This window comes from Prionailurus viverrinus, chromosome C1 (genome assembly GCF_022837055.1).
Source record: "Prionailurus viverrinus isolate Anna chromosome C1, UM_Priviv_1.0, whole genome shotgun sequence".
Classification (NCBI taxonomy): domain Eukaryota; kingdom Metazoa; phylum Chordata; class Mammalia; order Carnivora; family Felidae; genus Prionailurus; species Prionailurus viverrinus.
In genome coordinates this window covers 200,208,040-200,229,382 of record NC_062568.1, presented here as the reverse complement: position 1 = coordinate 200,229,382, position 21,343 = coordinate 200,208,040, and the positions used below count along the sequence as shown (strand labels likewise).

The following is a 21,343-nucleotide window of genomic DNA, read 5'->3' as shown; positions in this document are numbered from 1 at the left end:
AGGGTGAAACAGAGGGTCTCGTTCCCTGTGCAGCTGGCATCTCCACGTCCCCCCACGGAAGTGAGAAACAGGCAGTTGTGGCCTTATTCACAGCTCAGTTACCGCAACTGGGTCATCACAGGAGAACTTATAACAGTAACAGCGACAAAACTCGTGGTTACCGAATGCCAACTACTGGCCAGCCATTCTGCTAAGTGCTTTACGTATATCACCCCCCTTAATCTAGTCCTACTAGACCCGTTTCACAGGCAAGGGGACTGAGGCACAGGGACTAAGTGCATGCGCCTCTTTGCTGAGCTAGTATTCAGATCCAGGCCCAGCGGCAGGGTCTGAGCCTCCTCCGGTGCCGGGCCCTGCTCCCCTGCATCCGAACTTCTGGATTGGCTCAGGGCCCTATTCACAGGTGCCGGGTTTTGTGCTCCCAATGTTTTACATTTAACCCTGAGTTGCTGCGTTTGAGGCTGTATTTGCTGAGAAGTCCTGCAAGTCCTTTGAGGAAGGAGATGTGGATTTGCATAAATTAATAAATGGATGTCTGAGAAAATGAGTCGACAAAAGATGGAAGAAATAAAGAATAATGGAGAACCCTCGAGAGACCTGAAAGGTCAGAGTTCACACGGGGACATGCTGTGTTGGGGGGGGGGGCAGGGACAGGGGCCTCAAATCTCAGACCCTGTCATTAAATCGCCAAGTATGGGGGACACATTGACCCCACAGGTAGGAACGTTTTAATCTTCTGCTGCAAAGCGGGCCTGGCCGTTTTCTAAAAGACAGCAGTTTAAGAATACTGGCTAAGCAGCCTTGATGATCACGGACATCTTAGATACAGGGGAAAACCCCAAGAGTTTCCATTACAGAGTGCTGTGAACCGAGATGGTCAATTAATATGTAAATCAGTGGGACTTGGGGTGTTTTCTTCCTTGGATGGAATCCACCTCCCCCCCCCCCACCCCAGGAATGCTCCCTCACTGCACATCGTCTGGATTCTTCCATTGTTATTAAGCAGGACTCATACACAGGACCTATTCATACAAAATTCTGAGTGAGGGGAGGCCTGGGGTGGCAGGGGTGGGGGAAGGAAACTGGGAATGGCCACTAGAGGGCCGATCTGTCCATGAGATTGGGATGGTCATCAGGGCTGAGCATGGCCAGTAAAAGGAACATTCCCAGAGACCGTCCCCTCCCCATCCCTGTGCTCACCATAGAAATTCTGGCAGAGAATCTGTTTTCCCAGGAGATTGGGCAGCGAGCAGGGACAGCTGCTCCATCTGCTTGAGGGTGACAATTATTGGTGAGCCTAATGAATCAGCATTCAGTTCCCAGCACTGTCTCTTGTGAGTTGGCTTAATGGGACTCTGATCAGCTCTGGGTGCAAAACGGACACAATCATGTTTCTGAAAAGCCTAGGAACGGACCTGGGGATGTGCTGGCCGCCCAGGTGCTGCTGCAGCGCTCGGGGCTCCGTCGTGGTGCCAGCGGCCACTCTGGATGACATCTGAGCACAAGCAGCCTGAACAGATGCCCTGGGGCAGAGCCCGATGTCCCGCTGCCCACAAGCCACGGATGCGCAGATGAAGTCGACCCATTCCTAAGTTCCTAACCACTCCTGGGCAGAGTAGTAAGCTTCCTGTCACCAGAAGCAAGTAAGCAGAGGCTGGTAGGCCCCTCTGACGGATGATGCCAAGGAGATCCCGTTTGTGTAGAGGTCTGAACCAGGCGATTCCAAACAATCCCTCGGAACCTGCGCGTAGGAGTCTGTACTTTCTGGTGTTCATGGGATGGAAGAATGAAGGCCTTGCTGACCGACCCCAAGAGGACGCTGTGAAATGCCCCTGGATCTTCGAACTATGATGGCCTGGAGTGTTAAGTGCCCCTTACAATGTTTTAATGCTTTCGAGGCTCAAACCACCGACCGTACCATAGCCAGTTAGCAAGCATTTACTATGTTCCAGGCTCGTGCTAGGTGCCTCCTATGTGCTGTTTTCTCGATACATCACCATGAGGTGGGTAGCATTAGCTCTTACTCACAAGGAAGGCTTGAAGGATTTATGTACTCTGCACAGGGTCACACAGAGTTGGTAGTGGAGGCAAAATGTGAACCCAGGGCTTTCTGACCCTGAGCCCCTGATCTTAACCCTGTGGTGTGGAGAACAGTGGCCTGCTGGGTAGTTGTTAGCAGACCCTTCTAGGGCTTTTCATAGAGCTACCCCTCCTCATTCCCCACCCAGGGAGGAGGAGGAAAGCAGGTCTACAAATGGCTAGACCAGGCGGTAGGAAAGCCAGGCTGGGGAGACGGGTTGGTTTCTGGAGGCCCCGGAAAGGTAAGAGGACTCATCTCGTAGGGGCTGGTGGCCAGTCTGTGGGAGGAGCTGGGGCTCTGCCCCATGGGTTGACGGTGGAGCAGGGAGGCCCAGCCCCAAGCGAGAGCAAGCCCTCCAATCCTTGCCTTCTTCACACAACCGTGACAACCCAGGTTCTGTGTGTGAATCAATGCATTTTAGCAGGTGGCAACCACCAAAGTTAAGGGTGTCTGCATCCCCAGGAGGATGCACATGCCTTTCCAAGGGAGCCAGGGGCCTAATCTGCAGCCGAGCCTGGCAGGAAGACCCCATTCGTTTGGACGAAGGCAGCAAACAATCCCACGTTCTGCTGAATCATTCCTCCCCTGGGAGCTGCCATCCGAAGACGTTACTGTCCTAGAGCGAGGTCAGAAGCAGCGTGTGTTACAGCCTTGGAAAAATCCACGTGGATAAACTAATGGAAAGAGGGAGAAAGGAGTTCTTACTTCCTAAGGGCCCACCGTGTGCCAAGCACTGTGTGCTCACATCTGCTATAGCAAAAGGCCAGCAGTGGGGTAGAGTTGAGCCCTGGGGCTGCCATATACACATGACTGGACCCCTTCCCTGCACCGAGTCCCGGGCCAGGTTCTGGTGACACAGGAGAGGAGGACATGACACAGTCCCTGCCTTCAACCTCTTCACAGGCAAAACACAGCACTAACAGCTTAGTGCCACTCATACGTGAAAGGAGAGAGAACATGCCAAGTGCTTTTAGCATCGTAAGTGTTCAACAAATAGGAGCCATTAGGGGTGCCTGGGTGGCTCAGTCGGTTAAGCTTCTGACTTCGGCTCAGGTCAGGATGTCACGGCTCGTGAGTTCGAGCCCCGCGTCGGGCTCTGTGCTGATGGCTCAGAGCTTGGGGCCTGCTTCCGATTCTATGTCACCCCCCCCTCTCTGCCCCTCCCCCACTCACGCTCTCTCTCTGAAAAATAAACATTAAAAAAAAGATTAAAGATAAATAAATAAATAAATAAATAGTAGTTATTAAATCCCAGGACCAGCCCGAGAGGCCCTGGTACCCTGCTCCAAGGTGGGTGACTAGCCTCAGGGCACCCAGAGAGTAACAAGCAGAGCCTGGATTTGAACTCAGGCTTCCAGACTCCGGGTCCAGTGCTCCTTCTTTCTGTCATCTGCCTTGGCTGCCACGATCCCTTGCGTCTTGGAGATACAGGAAAGGTGAATGGATGGAGCCAGCTTACAGATGGAGCGTGGATGGGGGAGCCAGGCCGAGTGGATGCACGCACCCCAGGACCCAGAGCGCAGCACGCCCGGCAGGCTTCCGTGTACAGACTGAATACGCCGCCGGGTAGGCTGGCTCATCTCAGATGTCTCGCTGACTACCTGCCCGGAGCCACGGGGCAGAGATAATATGGAATGCCTCTAATTAATTCCCCTCAAATCCTTTTGGAACGAAGAGGAGAATAAGTGCATAAATAAACTGAAACAGAACTGATTTTTTTGGTTCATGAGGCCATTTCCTGGCTCAGTCTGCTGCCATGAGTCAGTCTGAATTGAGCTCGCTCTCCAACTACTTAATTTTTGAAAGCTTTTGATGCAAATGCAGAGAAAAACGAACAGTCTATCATGATCTGGGGCCCAGAGGCTCTCAGTGAGTGCTTGAATGGTGGTTCTTCTTGGCAACAGGCACCGCTATAGTCCCCCTGCCACCTGCTGGGGCCAGAAATACCCTTGGTCTGGACGGTCAGCCACTCCCAAAGCACATCCATTCCGTGGGCTGGCAGATGGACCGCCGGAAGTGGACGGTTCGTCTCTGGGAATTCTGGCTACGTTCATTTCCTGCCCAAAGGCACAAACACTTGTTGGCAGGTGCCCATTGTCTCAGTTTTGAGTGGGCAGGATCAGTGCATGGGGGTGTGGGGGTGCTGGCCGATCGTGCCTGCTGGGCACGTGCCGTCTGGAAGCGGAGCGGTGGGGAGGCTGGCCCAGGTCTTGGGGGCTGTCGTCGCGTTCTGTAGGCTGCACTCACAGCAAACTTCCCGGCTACCATCGTGTGCCTCATCAACGAATTGGCTACTAACACCTCCTATGTGCCAAGTCCTGGGTCAGAGGTGAACCTGAAAGGCAGGTCCTCCCTGAGGCTGACCGCCCTCTAGTCCGGGAGAAAGACCAGTAAGCAGCTGCACAGCACAGTGTGGTGTGTGCGGGGACAGCCAGCTGGGGAAAGAGCGGGGGGAGAGGCAGCAGAGAGGTGGCCCCCGAAACAGAATGGCTCACACTTAGGACTTGGGTGCTGGGCATGAATCTGAGCTCTGCCGCCTCCCGGCTCTGCCTCTGGGCAAATCCCTTCGGCTCTCAGCCTCCTTCTCCGCAATTCTATAAAATGGGACCAGGAATACCACCTCGTGAGGAAGCTGTGAGGATCAGTTAATAAAACTGTGCCATTAGGCCGAAGCACGGACGTCCCACCCTGTTGTGGCCCAAACCCCAAAGACAAGCAAACGCCGGCTTTATCCTCTGAGAGAAAGCAGAAACAGGAGGGCCCCCTTGTCACGTCTAGCTCCCCAAATGAACGAGCACCTCCCACAAGCTGCTGACTCCATGAGAATAGCTCTGTTCGCAGCATCTGGAACACGGATGGCCGAAGATCCTGACACCCCGTGTGGCTTCCATAATCTCATGAGAACATGGCAGTTTTCCCACCGTGTGATAAACACGGGGTAACCCTGGGACTCAGGAGTGTGAGTGTGTGTGTGTGTGTGTGTGTGTGTGTGTGTGTAATTTGACAAGCCTGGCCTTCTGAAGTCTGGCTAGTTTACGCCTTTTTGCAAGAAACACCTTTTCCTTCCTAACTGCCTCTGAGTCTGAGACTTCTCCCTCCACGAGGAGTACGGGGGAGGGGATCTCTGAGCCACATCTTGAAGGATGTGTCTGAGCTGGCGCCATGCCTGGGGCTGGGGGAAGGCAGAGAGCCTTCTGGGCAGCAAGAACGGCTGTAAAACACAGGATGCTCTGACCCAAACAGACAGGAGCCGCCCTGAACTTGCAGTTGTCTTTCCCGGGCACGGGGGAACTCTGAGGGAAGGGCAGCTGATGGGAATCCAAGGCCTTGCAACCAAAAACCCCTACTGGCTGCACCTGGAAACGTGGCTTTGCCTCACACTGAGCCTTCCCGCAAAATGGAGAGAATCATCCTGATCTCAGGTTGCTGTCAGGGTTAGCGACCAAAATCACGAATATGAGCACGGGTCGGCCACTGTGGATGCAAGTTCCAGCGGCACCATTAGCAGCCCTGTCACCGTGGCCCAGTCGCTTCACCTCTGTAAGGCTTGGTCTCCTCATCTGTACAACGGGGTTAATTAGAACCTCACAGGATTATCGCTGAGGATTAAATACGGTACGTACAATATGTAGCTGTGGTGGGCATAGAGTAAGTGCCAATGTCTGTTAGCTAGCGAGGTGAGGATGAAGAGAAGATGATGACTGGAGTGAGTCAAACAGGGAGCAGCCATCAGCACACCCTGGTGCAATCTGGGTCTGTCTATTTCTGTCTGAAGACGACGAGCTTCCTTGGCCACACGACGCGTTCAAAACGCTCATCCAGAAGACAAGGGATTCCCAAGGGGGGGAGTCAGTCCTTCCCGCTGAATACGCCGCCAGGCTGCTCTGAGAATCCGAATGACAGATGGAGAAAGCTGCATGGGCAGAGCATGGTCCAGCCCCCACGCACTGCTGCGAACTCCGAGCCACCTGCCTGGAGCCCCGGGAGGAGCAGAGCAGCCCTGGAAGTCTCGCTAAGCATCCGACTGCATCCCGGGGGGCTGTGTTTCCTTCCATGTTCTAAGCCAACTCCTTACGGGAGACGGTGGTCTCCCCGTGAGGGCGGGACACTCAGGTTAAGGATGTCAGCCCCCACCAGGCTACTCTGTGCCAGGTGCCTTTCAGGTGACTGACACACTTCATTGGCAACCTCCGTGGCCATTCTGCAAGGCCCCACCTCCTGTCTCAGATGGCAGGTTCTTTCAACAGACTGGACTCTTTGCTCCGTGGGCGGGGAGGGGCTGTACTGGCTTCCTCACTGCCACCTCCCCCAAAGCCCAGCACAGTGCCTGGCACACAGCAGGTGCTTAATGCGTGTGGACAGGTGGAGCAAATTTCTTTTCTTTTCTTTTTTTCTTTATTTTTGTTTTTGGAGCAAACTGAATTTAGAGTAGTTCTGTTTAGCAGGTCTGAGGTGAGCTACTGCTTTGGGTGAATATATCCAACCAGAAGGGGCCCTAGATACTAATGTAAATAAAAGTTCTGGAGTCAGAGAAAGGTTTCAAGACCTTGGTTCTAGGGCAAGATACTTAGGGTTCCTTTTACAGAACCACGAGGCCCCCATCGAGAATAGACAGGAATGACAACATCGGCCTGGGTCTCTGAGCGACGACGAGGATCGGAGCCCCTGCCCGCCCACGGTGGACAGAGAGCAGGGGTGAGAAGGGAACCTTTGTTGTGTTTCGCCTCTAAGATTTGGGGAATGTTTGTCACTGTGGCATAACCTAACCTATCCTGACTGATACAGTGTGAAGGCTTATAACTCTACACTTGAAATTCAATTCGCTTAAACAGCATGCACTCTCTGTGGGCTTCATCCCAGGTGCAGGCAGCACAGAGGTTAGTCAGACGCAGTCCCTGCCCTCGATGGGCTTGTAGCCTAGACGCCTCTTTGAAAGGATGCTGAGCCTAAGACAAGGGCAGGTGCGGCTGGGAGGGGCACCTTGTGAACACTGGCATGTCCCCCAAGCAGTAACCTCCTGCTGTTTGCAACATCACCCAAGAGAGGAGATAACGCTGTGAAAATGGTTAATTCTACAAGCAGCTTTTCTTGGGGGCGAGGGAAGGGACAATGAGTGGCAGCTAGGAGGCAGTGGGGAGGGGGAGGCTGGCGGAAGTGACTCTGGGATTTATTGCTACATTTCATCACTGGGCACCAAGGGACTGCAGAAAACAATTAGTGGATTCGGACGCGTTACAGCAGTTCCTTTTTTACATCCCCTAACTCAGATAATGACAGCTTTCCTGCAATTAGGAGAGGGTCTCCTACGTGCACAGATTAACTGGGTGTTAAGCAGGGCTGCGTGAAACCAGACAGCTGAGCTGGAATGAACTAGATGTGAGGCCTCAGCTCCAGGAAAAGGGTGACTAACTCATTCACAATCACAGCCAGCTGCAGACTCGAAGATGCCCCCCCCCCCCCCCCCCCCCCCGTCAATAACACAAGGCCGGGGTTGGAAGGGGCCGTGGAGGAAGCCGGGAGAAGGTGGGTGCAGGGGCGAGGTCACGGTTTCTTCACCGGGTCCATTTTCCAGGCACCACGTGCGTGGGGTGCCCTGATACAAAGTGCCGGCTCCCTTTCATAAAGCTTAAGACAGTCCCTCGCATAACAGAAATGCTCAGTGAGTGTCACGGGGTGCACACATGCTGGCCTTTAGGCATACTCTCGCGCTTAATCCCCGCAAGCACCTCGATGAGCGACTGTCCTTTTCTGCCGTGTTTCGCACGAGCCAGGGCAGCTGAGAGAGGTTGCTAGGTGGCTTACAGCGTGGTGGGTCTGGGGTTCCAACCAGACGCCCTGACTGCGGAGCGTGTACACGTGCAGCCCCTAAGCCCGTGCAGCTTCTCAGCTGCACACCCCCCCCCCCCCCCATCTCATGACCACCCACCACAGCTCCTGCTGTGCCAGGCCTGGGGGAACCAGCGGGGACCGGATGGCGGGTTGTGGAGCCCTGGAAGGCCAGAGGCTTGCTGGGATGCTGCTAAGTGAGCAGGTGCAGGAGGAATTTGAGGGCCTGAGTGGAGGGTGGACGCATAACCATGCACGTGTGCGAGCGTACTTTTGTGGGCGCGTGTGTGTCCGTGTTTTCGTGTGTTTTACTTTCTGGTGTGGGTTAAAGAACTGTGGCCTGCAAGGCGCTGCTGGAGTCCCAGCCCTGGGCCCCCCTCCCCCTCCCTCCCCCCCCAGGGGCTGCTGGCCGGGGGGCGTCACGCTCTCGGGATTCAGGACCTTTCAGCTCCCTTTTGCAGGTTGGTATGTTTTGTGTTCAACTTCCCATTTGTGGGAGCAATCAGGAGTTCCCTCACCCTCCAGAAAGAGAAAGGGAAACGGGTGGGGTGGGGGTGGGGTGGTGTAAATGGCTCGGAGGCCTAGCTTTGGCAAGCGCCCCTCTATGTGGAGTCACCAAGAAGGCCAAAGGGGTGCAGTGGGTTAAACTGAGTGTGGCCTGCACACCCCTGGCACAGGAGCCAGCCGGGCTTAGGTTGGGAATCAGCCAAGACTAACCAAGGGACGGACCTGCCGGAGTGTTCGGGACCGGGGTCAAGGCAGAGGGTTCCCAGATCTCTCTCACCTCCCGTCCAGACACAGGATGGGACAGGACGTTAGCAACCTGAGGGGGAAACTATCAGAACTACCAAGAATGAAGACTTGTTCATGGGGCACCTGGGTGGCTCAGTCAGTTAAGCATCTGACTCTTGGTTTCAGCTCAGGTCGTGATCTCATAGTTCGTGAGTTCAAGCCCTGTGTCGGGTTCTGTGCTGATGGCACGGAGCCTGCTTGGGATTCTCTGTTTCTCTCTCTGCCTCTCCCCAACTCATGCTGTCTCTGTCTCTCTCAAAAAAAAAAAAAAAAAAAGAAAGAAAGAAATAAAGAAAGAAAAAAGAATGAAGGCTTGTTCAGAGTCTTCTGGCCGTGAGTTCTCCCTTCTGAGCAGAGGCGAGATCAGACCAGGTGCACTTTGGACCGACGGGTTTCTGTTCCAATTCCTCCCGAACTCTCGTTACTCAGAGGGCTTCCCATCCTAGTGGCTCCCGCTTTTTTTATTATTATTATTATTTTATTTTATTAGTTTTATTTTTGAGAGGCAGAGAGAGACAGAGTGCCTGTGGGGGAGGGTCAGAGAGAGAGGGAGACACAGAATCTGAAACAGGCTCCAGGCCCCGAGCCGTCAGCACATAGCCTGACGCGGGGCTCGAACTCACGGACCGCGAGATCACGACCTGAGCTGAAGTGGGACGCTCAACCGACTGAGCCACCCAGGCGATGAGCGCTTCTTCTTTTAAAATGCAGAGGTTTTCTAAAGAGAACGTGGATGACTCTTTGCTGCCAGCATAAAAAGGCCTCCCTTTTTCCTGCAGAAATCTGTGAGTGTCCACAGTCGGCCCTGGCAGTGCAGAGTTGAGCGTGACATGGTTCATCCCCGCAAGGCGGGGGAGGCCGGCATGCAGACCCCCACCCCTGACCCATGGTGGGGCTCATTCCTTCGCTTGGTCCACTTGTCACGTGTCCGTTTACGTGCCAGACGTCGGCTGGCCACAGGCTCGGGACGCAGTGATGAGGAAGACGAGGAAGCGGCATGCCCTGCCCCCACCTGCACTATGGTTCCTGGCCAGGGGACCGGCTTCCACCACAGGGGGTGACTGACCCCCGCCGCATAGGGCCCTGGCACGTATACTTTGGGGAAAGAATTGCCCAGGGAGTTGTGCTATGCGCTCCTAGCTCACAGTGACTATCGGACCGGCAGGACAGAGGAGTCGACAGGCCGTTGTTAACGGTGACGCCAGTGCTGGGAAAGATGCTTGGCTAAGAACGGAATGGTGGTCTGGAGAGGTGGTCTGGCTTTGGGGTCGAGGTCACGCAACCCGTGGCTGGACCGCCTGCTCTGCCATGAGCTGGCTGTGTGGTTCGGGCACGTTACCTGAGGTCCATATTTCAGTTTGTTCATCTGCCAAATGGGTACCGTAACAGCATTGACCTGACGGGGCTGCTATGGAGGATCACGTGAGATAAGAGACGGGAAGAGCGTCAAAACCGTGGCCGGCAGACGGAAACATGGAGCGTGTTAGGGGAGCGCACTATGCGGCAGTCACTACGAGCGCTGTTATTACCGATGGAGAAGCTTTCACCCTTGCCCCTCGAGACACAGCCCAGAGAACACCACGTAAGGACGTCAGGTGAGCCTACGGGAGGATGCGCAGTCCGCCAGGAGGGACTGAGGCATGCCGGGTGACCGCCAGCACCCGCGGCCAGTCAGTGGGGGAGGTCGGCCTGGACGTTCCAAGCCTTCCAGCTGCACCTGCAGCTGCACGAGTGAGCCCAGGTGCAAAGAGGAGAGGAACTTCCTGGTCAACCCACAGAAGTGTGAGAATTATCCAGTTATTGCTGTGTTAAGCCACTACATTTAGAGAGGTTCTTTGCAGCAATAAACAGCGGACACAATGTTAGCAAACACGGCACGAAAAGAGATCCTAAATGTGCACATGTGGCTGGCCTTGGATCCGGAGCTCTAGCGATCTACCGTAAGGAGGAACACGCCCTGGGTGGCTGCTCCCCTTCAGCCTCAACGGGACAAATGCACATGGAGCGGATGTGGGTCCAGCCCGCAGCCTGGGGCCAAGCCTGTCCAACCCGCAGCCAGAAACAGAGCCTGTTCTAGAGCAGCCGAACCACAGCCAACCCACAGATCCTGAGCAGGAAGACATTTGGTGTCGTTGCCCTCGGAGTTTAGGGGGTGGCTTGTTATGCAGCATCGCTACAGCAAAAGCTGACTGCTACGCCCATCCTGCCTCTCTATGACCCACACGTTTGTAACGAAGGTCCTGTGTCCTGCATGAGAAATGCCATCCCCCCAATTTTCGTGAGAGATTCTGTCATTTGCACAACACTGTAGGAATACAGAATATGGCATTATGCAGGAGTCAACGGTGTTGCTGTATGCCAACGAAGCCCTTTACTGCAAGAGGTGAAGAGCTGAGGACGGGGAGACATAGAAGGTCTCCAGGGGGTTCTTCCTAGCAGGCCAGAAGGTCCCAGGTAGATTATTATATTTTTAAATGCTTATTTATTTATTTTGAGAGAGAGAGAAAGTGGGGGAGAGAGGAGCAGAGAGAGAGGGAAAGAGAATCTTTAAAAATTTTTTTTTTAAATTATTTTTATGTTTATTTAGTTTTTTTTTTTTTCAACGTTTATTTATTTTTGGGACAGAGAGAGACAGAGCATGAACGGGGGAGGGGCAGAGAGAGAGGGAGACACAGAGTCGGAAACGGGCTCCAGGCTCCGAGCCATCAGCCCAGAGCCCAACGCGGGGCTCGAACTCACGGACCGCGAGATCGTGACCTGGCTGAAGTCGGACGCTCAACCGACTGCGCCACCCAGGCGCCCCTATGTTTATTTAGTTTTTGAGAGAGACAGAGCACGAGTGGTGGAGGGGCAGAGAGAGGGGGAGACACAGAATTGGAAGCGGGAGCCAGGCTCTGAGCTGTCAGCACAGAGCCCGATGCAGGGCTCGAACTCACGGACCGGGAGATCATGGCCTGAGCCGAAGTCAGACGCTCAACCGACTGAGCCACCCGGACGCCCCAGGGGAGAGAATCTTAAGCAGGCTCCATGCTCAGTGCAGAGCCCGATGCGGGGCTCAATCCACACCCGTGAGATCATGACCTGAGCTGTGATCAAGAGTCAGATGTTTAACTGACTGAGTCGCCCAGGAGCCCCCCAGGTGGATTATTTGTACCAGGTAGAGCAGGAAAGGCAGGTAAGGGATGTCTTTTTGACTCATTCTGCTCTGGTGATGCCTGGGTAGGGGAAGAATTTATACAGAAAGGAAAAGTACAATGTTCTCCACGGTGTAAGTGGAAACTCACTTTCACCGGAGCCCCAGATTCAGCCCTGCTTCCTCCGTGGTTTTTGCCTGACCTCTGACCCCAGCCTGGATTTTCCTGGTGAACGCAGCTCCGAGCTGGCTCCCCAGGCCCTTCTGCATGGTGGCCCCAGGTTACCCAAAGCTCCTGGAAATAGGACAGAGCTACCTCCTCATTGCTTAGTGATGCAGACAACACCGGGTGATGGGGGGGTGGGGGCTGCTGAAAGCTACAGGGGAGTGGGGGTGGGGGGATCCTCCAAAATGACATAGAGAAGACACGAGGCTCATCTGCAGGCCTGACACACAGGGGCTTGGCCCTTCCACGGTAAATGCCAAGGACGGCACATCCACCTTGCCCGTGTAACTGGGAAAATAGCTCTGGTCCTCAGTCCAAGGTGGGGGACCATTTTAGCAAAAGAGAAGAAGCAGGAATGAGTCATGCCCCTCAGCTCCAGGGTCTCTCCCAGGCCCTCCGGGGCTGCCAGCACTGCAAATAACCCGGGTCAGCCCGACACGTCCGGCTCCCTCAGGTCCGGCCAGCGGCGGGCATTCCCGCCCCTCCCTGCTTGCTGGCAACCGGCCAGCAATCCGGTCACACACTCGGGCCGGCTGGGGAGCGGCCAGGGGCCTCCTTCGGGGCTGGCCTCAGGCCGGCAGCAGCTCTGAAGAGCAGAAGCTGCAAAGCGACATACCTCGAGCTGAATCTGGTCAACCGTGGGTTTTGCCATTTGCAGAACAAACACGCGGCTGAGCAGGAGAACTCCACGTTCGAAGTCGGGGAGCTGACGCCCAGAGAGGCACGGAGGCAGCCCCAGTGAGACCGCTGCGCGGAACTCTGGCCCTCCCTGCCAGCCACCCTCTGCTCCCAGGCCAAGGAGTCACCGTCTCAGTGCCTCCTCCTGCTCCAGGGTCCTACTGCTGCTGTGTTCCCCCAGGAGACGTTAAGTCTGGGCCCCGCAGACCATGGACCACTCCGAGCGCCCCAGGCTCTGCACCCGACTCCCCCAGCCGTCCCCTACGGGCTGTCCCAAACCAGCACTCTATCCTGGAGACCTCACCCACCCAAGGCCCGGAGCAATGGCACTCAAACTTTCCACTGTCTCAGCACTCCAAGTATGTCCCTGGACGGCACGACACACACCCAAAGGTGTCTGTGGAGGCTAGCTCCCAAAGATACATCCACCTGGCACCCGTGAATGACAACGTCTTTGGAAAAGGCGTCTTCAGATGTAATCGAATTATGCAAACGTAATTAAGTTCAGGATCCTGAGATGAGATCATGCTGGCTTTGGGGGGGGGGGACCCTAAATCCAATGAGACTGTCCTGAGAAGAGAAGAGAAGATAGGAAGGAGAAGATGTAAGGATTCAGGCAGAGAAGGCAGGGACGCATCTACAAGCCAGGAAGGGCCAAGGGCCGCCAGCCACACCAGAGGCCGGAAGCGACAAAGAAGGATCATCCCCTAGAACCTCCGAGGGAATGTGGCCCTGCCGATGCCTCGATTTCAGACTTCTCGTCCGGCTCCCTTCGCTCCCACTCAAGAACGCACAGGAGAACGCCAGGGCAATGCCATTATCGTAGGATCGTCTCGCATCCACTCGAATTTGTGTACAGAGAAAAAACAAACCATTTTCCAAACGACTTCGCCATTTTGTCTATTGTCAAGCTATTTTTAACTTTTAACGACTATCACCAAGAACTGGGAACACATTCACAAGGCTCGTGACCCCTGGCCCAGAACCTCCTGCCTGGGGGATGAGCTGGGGAAGGGTTTTCATCCGTGACAAGCCAGACTCACCTTTCTCCTGAGCCATCTCTTGCAGACAGAAGTAGATGACTCTGGCTCCCAGGCTGAAGCCAATCAAGGTGACAGGTCGCCGGCCCTGTGGGGAGACAGGACACAGGTGTCTGGGGGATGCACAGCCAGTTCCGGCAAAGCATCAGCCCTGACAAGGACGGCCCCCTGCACACCCCTCGGTGCCCGCCTCACGCTGAATGAATCACGCATGTGCTATTCCTGTCCTGGAGCTCTGATGTCTTAATTAATTAACTAATCTTATTTGAGAGAGCGTGGGGGAGAGGGGCTGAGGGAGAGAAGGAATCTCAGTGCGGAGCCTGATGCAGGGCTTGATCCCCTGACCCTGAGATCATGACCTGGGCCGAAATCAAGAGTTGGACGCTCAACCGAATGAACCACCCAGGCACCCCCAAAGCCCTGATGTCTTAATCAGGACGGGCAGGGCCTTCATTCATGCAGGAGTGCACCTGCTGTGGAACTGCAGGCAGCCTCTGGCTGGGTTAATTCCCTTTCATCTCCAACCATCATCCGGCCACTGTCTCTTCTCCCCCAGGGGACAGGACTCAACTATCAGGTGGCAAATGACCACAGGATAGCGGGGCCCTTCTGGAGCCAGGAAGAGGAGGTGGAAGGTACCCCCAGGGGTGATGACGGGTAAAGAGGCAGAGACAGGTGAGGGATAATTGTTCTGTTTCTAGATAGAAAGGTGGGACATGAAATCAGGCAGTAAGTTCGACATGAAGGGGAATCTTCTGACTAAAGAACTCGCGGAAAAGGCAACTGGTAAGAAGAAGAAAGTTCCCTGAGGTGTCTGGGGGCAAGTTCTCCACGGAAGGAGGAGGAAGGAGCAGAGGAGCTTCAAAAGGTCCGGTCGGGTCCTGCCAGTCTATTCCTTTTCCTTGTTTTTGTGCCACAATGTGTATCCCTCCTCTCCCCACCCCGCCCCCCTTTACGACAACAGGAAACCCTTGATCAAATAGTATCCCCGTCCTGCGGGAACTTTGTGGCAACGGCTGCTGGCCGTCCCCCGACACCCACTCTCCCTGGGTCCCTGGGAACAAATTCCTGAGTTTTGCTGGCACACAGCTCCTCGACCAGGGACGAAGTTTCTCCGACTCCCCTGCAGCGAGGGATGGCCAAGGGAGGAGAGGGGAAGCAACTGTGTGTCTACGCCTTTCCCTTCACTTGCCTGCCCCCAACTGTCTGCAATGTCCGTCTCGAACTGAAGGAGAGACTGAACGCCGAGGACGTGTGGCCATGATGTTGAAAGCCGCCCACGTGAGGCAGAGTGACAGCCCCCGGGAGACGGTCCCATCCTAACCCATGGGCCCTGCGAATGCCACCTTATATGACAAAGGGGGAGGCAGGAGGGTCCGAGTCAGACAGGTGACCTGCTGGCAGAAGCAAGGGACAGAGAGAAAGATCTGAAGATGCCACACTGCTGGCTCTGAAGATGGAGGAAGGGGGCTCCCGGCCAAAGACAGCAGGTGGCCTCTGGCAGCGGGGGAGGCAGGGAAGTGGATGCTCCCTGGAGCCTCCATAAGGAACGCGGGCCCGCGTTTTAGATTTTCATTTATTTTTCCTTAATGTTTATTTATTTTTGATAGAGTGCGAGAGAGCAGGGGAGGGGCACAGAGAGAGGGGGACAGAGGATCCGAAGCAGGCTCCAGGCTGACAGCAGTGAGCCCCACGTGGGGCTTGAACCCACGAACCGTGAGATCATAACCTGAGCCGAAGTCAGGTGCTCAACTGACGGAGCCACCCAGGCACCCCTATTATTTATTTACTTTGAGAGAGAGAGAGAGAGAGAGAGAGAGAGAGAGAGAGCGAGCGCATGGACAGGGGAGGGGCAGAGAGAGAGGGAGAGAGAGAATCCCAAGCAGGTTCTGTGCTGTCAGCACAGAGCCCAACGTGGGCTTGAACTCATGAACCGTGAGACCATGATCTGAGCCGAAATCAAGAGTTGGATGCTTAACCGACTGAGCCACCCAGGTATCCCACCCCCCCGCCATTTTTAGATTTCTGACCTCAGAGCTGTAAGGTAATAAATTTGCGTTTTAAGCCAGTATGCCTGGAGTAGTTTGTTACAGCACCACGAGCAAACGAACACACATCGCATTGCCCTGGATGCTGATACCCGGGCTATTCCACGGGAGAGGATAAACGTCTACCTTGTTTAAGCCGAGGCCACTCTGGTCTCTGCCTTACTTCCAAACCTGCCACAGGACCTCCCTATTTCTTCTGGTACAGACACAGAAATCAGATGGGGGCTAGGGGTCTCAAGCAATTTACCCGCTGTGGCAGAAACTGCTAGCTGTCCCTCAATATCCATCCTCCCCTTCCCATAGCTGAATTTCAGCTGGGTTCACTGACACCCAGAATAACGACAGCGTCCCCCAGCTTCTGCGGCAGTAGGCGTGGTCCTACGGCAAGGGTCTGGCCAATGAGACGTCAGTGGAAAGGCTACAAGGCCTTTCTTTTTCCTGCTTACCTGGAGGGTGGATGCGGGCATCTGGTACCACGAGGTCAAGAGCCCCTACAGCAGAGCAACAAGCCAGACGGCCCTTTGCTGCCTCGCCATGGCACAGTGTTCTAGCGCAAGACTGCCTTCCTAGGCTTCTCCTCGAGCAATAAACTCCCACCTCGCTTAAGCCACCATTATTTGGGGTTTTCTCTCGCCGCTAAAACTAATTCTAACCGCACAGTCATCTCTGAAACTTTCCCCCAAACTTCTGTTTCCATTTACTCAAGTTTATTCTGAAGTTACGGGGGCGGGGGGGGGGGCATGCAGTTTCATTTCCCTGGTAAGTACTGGATTCAAATTTTAAAAGTATTCTGATTGTTTATCTTCCTGATCATTTTACACAGTATTTGGACCACGGGACATCTGCTCAGATGGTGGCTCTAGACTTCCAGGAGGGAACACCTGCCCTTGTCCCTTCCCTCAATGTCCCTGTTATTCAGTCTTCACCTCACTACCTGCGAGAAACGCACAACCTACAATTCTCACTGGTCCATCCTGGGATATTCTTGTGACTTGGACTGTAGGGGCAGTGAAGGCCATCCACCCCCAAAAAGCCACTGGACTACCTCCATGTGGGCTTGTCTTTAGGGCTGACATCTGTGCACAAGTCAGTTTCCACACTTCCCTTCTTCCCTGCACCTCCCCCAACAGCCCAGGTACCTGCTGCCGGGAGAGCAGGATGTGGGCCAGGTGCTTGCCAACCTCTGCGGATCGATGGAGACACACGCCCCAGGGGTTGTCGATGACGTTGGCGACAGTGAGGAGTGAGGCTGGCCAGGTCAGGGCAGCCACGATGCCTGGGGAGGTGGGATATCAGTGATGAAAGCAGTGGGGGGAGGTCCTTCTCGGAAAGTGGTGGGCTGGCCAATGGATGCCCGAGTGAATGTGTGCAGAGTCTTGAACTTGGAACCTGTTAAGTTTTCCAAGTGCTGTCAAACTGCTATTAGAGCAATGAAGGAAGCTGACGCTCATGCGTTTCTGACTCATGGACTAAATTCCTTCTGTTCAAGCATCAGTCATCAGTGAGATGCCCAAGATGGCCTCAGTTTGTCACCCGACCCTGTATCCTCCTGCTTTGTGTTATAATTCTGCAGGGCCCGGGCCCCTGCCCCTGCCCTGCGCTCCACTCTAGCCTTGGCCATGTGAGTTGCTTAGGCCAATGAGCTGTTAGTCGACGTGAAGCTTGAAACGGTTTTGTGCGTTGGGTCCAGGCTCTCACGCACTTCTAGCGCTGGTGTGGGCTAGCCTGCTGATCTCAGGAGGAGGTGAGGGACAAATGGAGCAGGGCTGAGTTGTCCTAGTTGCCCCAGACCAGGCTAGCCCAGATCGGCGGACATTTGGCTGACCCACGGACGCATGAGCAGGCCCACCTGAGATCAGCCAAATGAAGCCTTACGACTTCTCAGCCATCATGAGAAATGATTGCTGTTTTAAGCTACTGAGTTTTGGGGTTGCTTGTCATGCAGCAATAGCTAACTGATACGCCGTGTGACAACGTGATCGGCTGTTTACCGGTCACCTCCCCACAGAGACCATAAACTTGATAGACAGGAATGCAGTCTTAACCTCTCTGTGTTCCTAAGACCCAGCACGGTGCCCGGCTCACCGGGGGCCTCAGGCACGCAAAGATATGCTACTGGTGTGAGTTGGGAGCTGTGGGCCTGCTGCTGGCGGAGGTGGCCGCGTCGGGGGGTGCTTACCAGACAACACTGTGTACTTCAGGGCCTCCTGGGCTACCATGTTGGCGAGACCACTGAGGATGGTCTCCAGGGCATTGCCGAGCTCCATCAGGTACTTGGCCTCCCAAGCCAGGCAGTACTGCTCGCGGCTGCGGGCCAAGGCCGCCCACGGGGCGTTGAAGGTACCTAGGGGAGAACGCAGGTAGGTGGGGGGGGGGGTCTCTCCTGTCTGTGACAGAGGGTGGCCCACCCCACCTTCCCAGACAGGTGGTGACAGGGGACCGCTTGCCCTTGTGGGGAGGCAGAGCCCCGCCCCCGCCGCCCCCCCCCCCCCCCCCGCCGCTGATGAGCGTCAGCTGTTAACAGAGCAGACAGAGCACAGCGCCACCTTGTGAGTCAGCAGGCTGGGGTTCAGGTCCCAATTCTGCATTCAGTAGTAGCTGGGTGACCCCGGGGAATACCACTTTCCTACCCTGAGCCTTACTGCGCTTATCTGTGCAGTAGGAGATGAGTATTTATCTCCTTCTATAAAGTGGGTAGGAATGAAGTCTTCGAACTTCCGTGCACGTGAAGTGCTACTCTGTCTCCCCCTGCAGAAATTCTGGCATCAGCTGCCGGGGACATACAACAGGAACGTGCACTGCACACGGGGATGAGCAGCTGGCTCTGTGAACCAGTGGCAGGTCATTCAACAAGCTCGGGCTGGGAAACAGTCGGGAAGCTTGAGGCAGAGGTATCTGAGCCCGGCTCTGCCACGATCTTGCTGGGTCAGCCGATGCTTCCGGGCCTCGTTTTTCTCACTTAGGGACGAGTTAATGGGGAGATGTGGACAGCACCACCACAGTGACCAACGTCAAGCAGGAAGTATAATGTCGACTGTCTGCCTCCCTCCTTTTCCTTGCTCTGTGCCCTCCTTCTGCCCCTAGGATAGTGTCACCTCTCTGTATGACACTGTAGCCCTCTGCCCTCCGTGATGTGGCCCCTGCCTCCTTCCCAGCCCCTCCCTCATCAATGCCTCACTTACATCCTGCCCTTCAGAAACACATTTCACCTTCTCACGGCCTCTGAAATAGGGTGCCACAATTAGCCTGATTTAAATTTTTTTTAACGTTTATTCATATTTTGAGAGACAGAGCGTGAGTGGGGGAGGGGCAGAGAGACAGGGAGGCACAGAATCCGAAGAAGGCTCCAGGCTCTGAACTGACAGCACAGAGCCCGACATGGGGCTCGAACTCACAGACCGTGAGATCATGACCCGAGCTGAAGTCGGACGCTTAACTGACTGAGCCAGCCAGGCGCCCCCAAATTAGCCTGATTTTATAGCTGAGGAAACCGAGCCATCCAGCCCTCTGGCTGGGCCCAGACAGGGACATGCACACATCATGCTGTCACTCTATTCTTTTTTTTTTTTTTTAATTTTTTTTTAACATTTATTTATTTTTGAGACAGAGAGAGAGACAGAGCATGAACAGGGGAGGGTCAGAGAAAAGAGAGAGATGCAGGATCTGAAACAGGCTCCAGGCTCTGAGCTGTCAGCACAGAGCCCAACGCGGGGCTCGAACCCATGGACCGCGAGATCATGACCTGAGCCGAAGTCGGACACTTAACCGACTGAGCCACCCAGAAGCCCCGCTGTCACTCTATTCTGGGAGAAGGGAAAGGGGCCCAGGAGGATGCCTGACCAGTCCCCCTGCTCCATGCTTTCCTGCCTGTGGCCCCAGTGACCTTTCCAAAACAGAACTCTCCTCCCCCGCCCCCCCAAAACCACCATTTTCTCCCTTCACTGCTACTTGCCCTTGAGCTTGTAGTTCAATCACCTCTTCCACAGGGAGGCTGCGTGGCCCCTCTGGCGGAGCAAATGCCTTTCCGCCGTAAGTTCTCATACGGCCTGCAGTCACACGCTTACTTTTGTGACCGTCTGTGTGACGCACGTCTCCCACAGACTGTTTGCCAAGGACCAGATTCTCAAAGCCCAGTGACGTGGCACAGGGTAAAACTCATGAAAATACGATGATGAATGAAATGTGCACCATCAGCTTCCCGGAGGCTTCGGGTTCTGGACGTCCGCTACCTGCCCGACTCAGAGGTGTCATCCCTACCTAAGGGCGCCATGCGGACACGAGGACCACCCTGGAGCTGCTCCCTGCTCTGCGGGGACCCTGCCATGGCTCTGCAGCAGCTCAGGGTGGAGAGCAGGGGCGGGGGAGGGGGGGCGGTGGGGAGAGTGAAGGGGAGGAAGGTAGGCCGTGCCGGGTCACCGGCCTGAGCTTGCACCCGGCTCAGTAGCTTCCTGGTTGCTTGGCTCGGAGCTAGCCAGGCCGCCCTTGTGGGCCTTGGTTTCCACATCTGTAAGAATGGATGATACCTTCTGACTTCCGAGTGTCGTGGGGCTCACGTGAGATGTTGCATGAATAGCATTCGATACATGTAAAGCACTGTATCGCCCCGCGGCCCAGAACACGGGGTGTGGGGCCAGACAGAAAGAAGAGTGGTGGGTCCTGCCCCAGTCCCTGGCTACCCAAGTGGACCCTGAGCAGCCCTTACGAGCCTCAGTTTCCTCACCTATAAAATGGGGGTGACATTGATGCCCACCTCCCCGGCTTGCAGTGAGAGACCAAGAGAGCGAGGCGGGCAACATGCTTGGGTTAGTGCCTGGGTTAGTTCCTGTTCCCTACAAAGCGGTGGTCATTATTGCATATAATCCTATCCAACGAAAGGGTGGGTCAGGAGACGAGGGTTTGAATCCTGCATTAGCCACGCCCCTGGGCTCACGTGACCGCCCTGGGTTTTGCCCTCCTGCCAGATCAGGACAGGAAAGGCCCCCACCTCAGAGGGTGGATGTGAGGCTCGAGGGAGGTAACGCATACAAGTTCCCACTGAGAGGGTAAAACGTCTGACTCAGGGTAGGCACGGGCGAAGTGCTCAGCTGACACCAGAGGCCCGCTGTGTGCGGATGGGGCCTGGCGATCACATACCAATGAGACTGGCACCTGGGAAGGCCGCCACACAGAGATGGGGCATTTTCTCAATCGCTTTCTTCTGAGTCACGTAGAGGAACTGTGGCTTCCAGCCTCAGAGCCCAGAGATTTGGAAACTCAGGAGGCTGTCAGCATGGGTCTGGCTGGAATGTTCCAGATTCCCTGGCCCACCCTGCTCCCTCTCTCTCAGTGATGAACTGTTTACGGAGCCTCACACTGGGCACTTGCAACAGAGAGCCAGGCAGTGGGTGGACCATGGTGTTAGTCCTCGATGCCACCCTGGTTGGCCTCTCCTCCAAAACACAGATTCAGATTAGAGCAGCGGAAAGTCCATGTGCTCCGTTTAATTTAAACTTTGTAAGTGTCTTGAAAGGCAGAGATAAT

General features: G+C 55.1%; 1 protein-coding gene across 2 annotated transcripts in view; it reads right to left on the bottom strand.

Annotated features, from left to right (window-relative positions):
* Window positions 1-21,343, bottom strand: part of TMCO4 (transmembrane and coiled-coil domains 4) — a 95,150-nt gene that overhangs the window by 28,790 nt on the left and 45,017 nt on the right. For both annotated transcript variants that reach the window (XM_047870697.1, XM_047870698.1), the window contains 3 exons: window positions 18,003-18,167; window positions 16,963-17,099; window positions 13,779-13,863 (listed from right to left, as the gene is read on the bottom strand). In XM_047870697.1, the coding sequence (XP_047726653.1) occupies window positions 13,779-13,863; window positions 16,963-17,099; window positions 18,003-18,167 (387 nt within the window). The remainder of the gene's footprint in view (window positions 1-13,778; window positions 13,864-16,962; window positions 17,100-18,002; window positions 18,168-21,343) is intronic.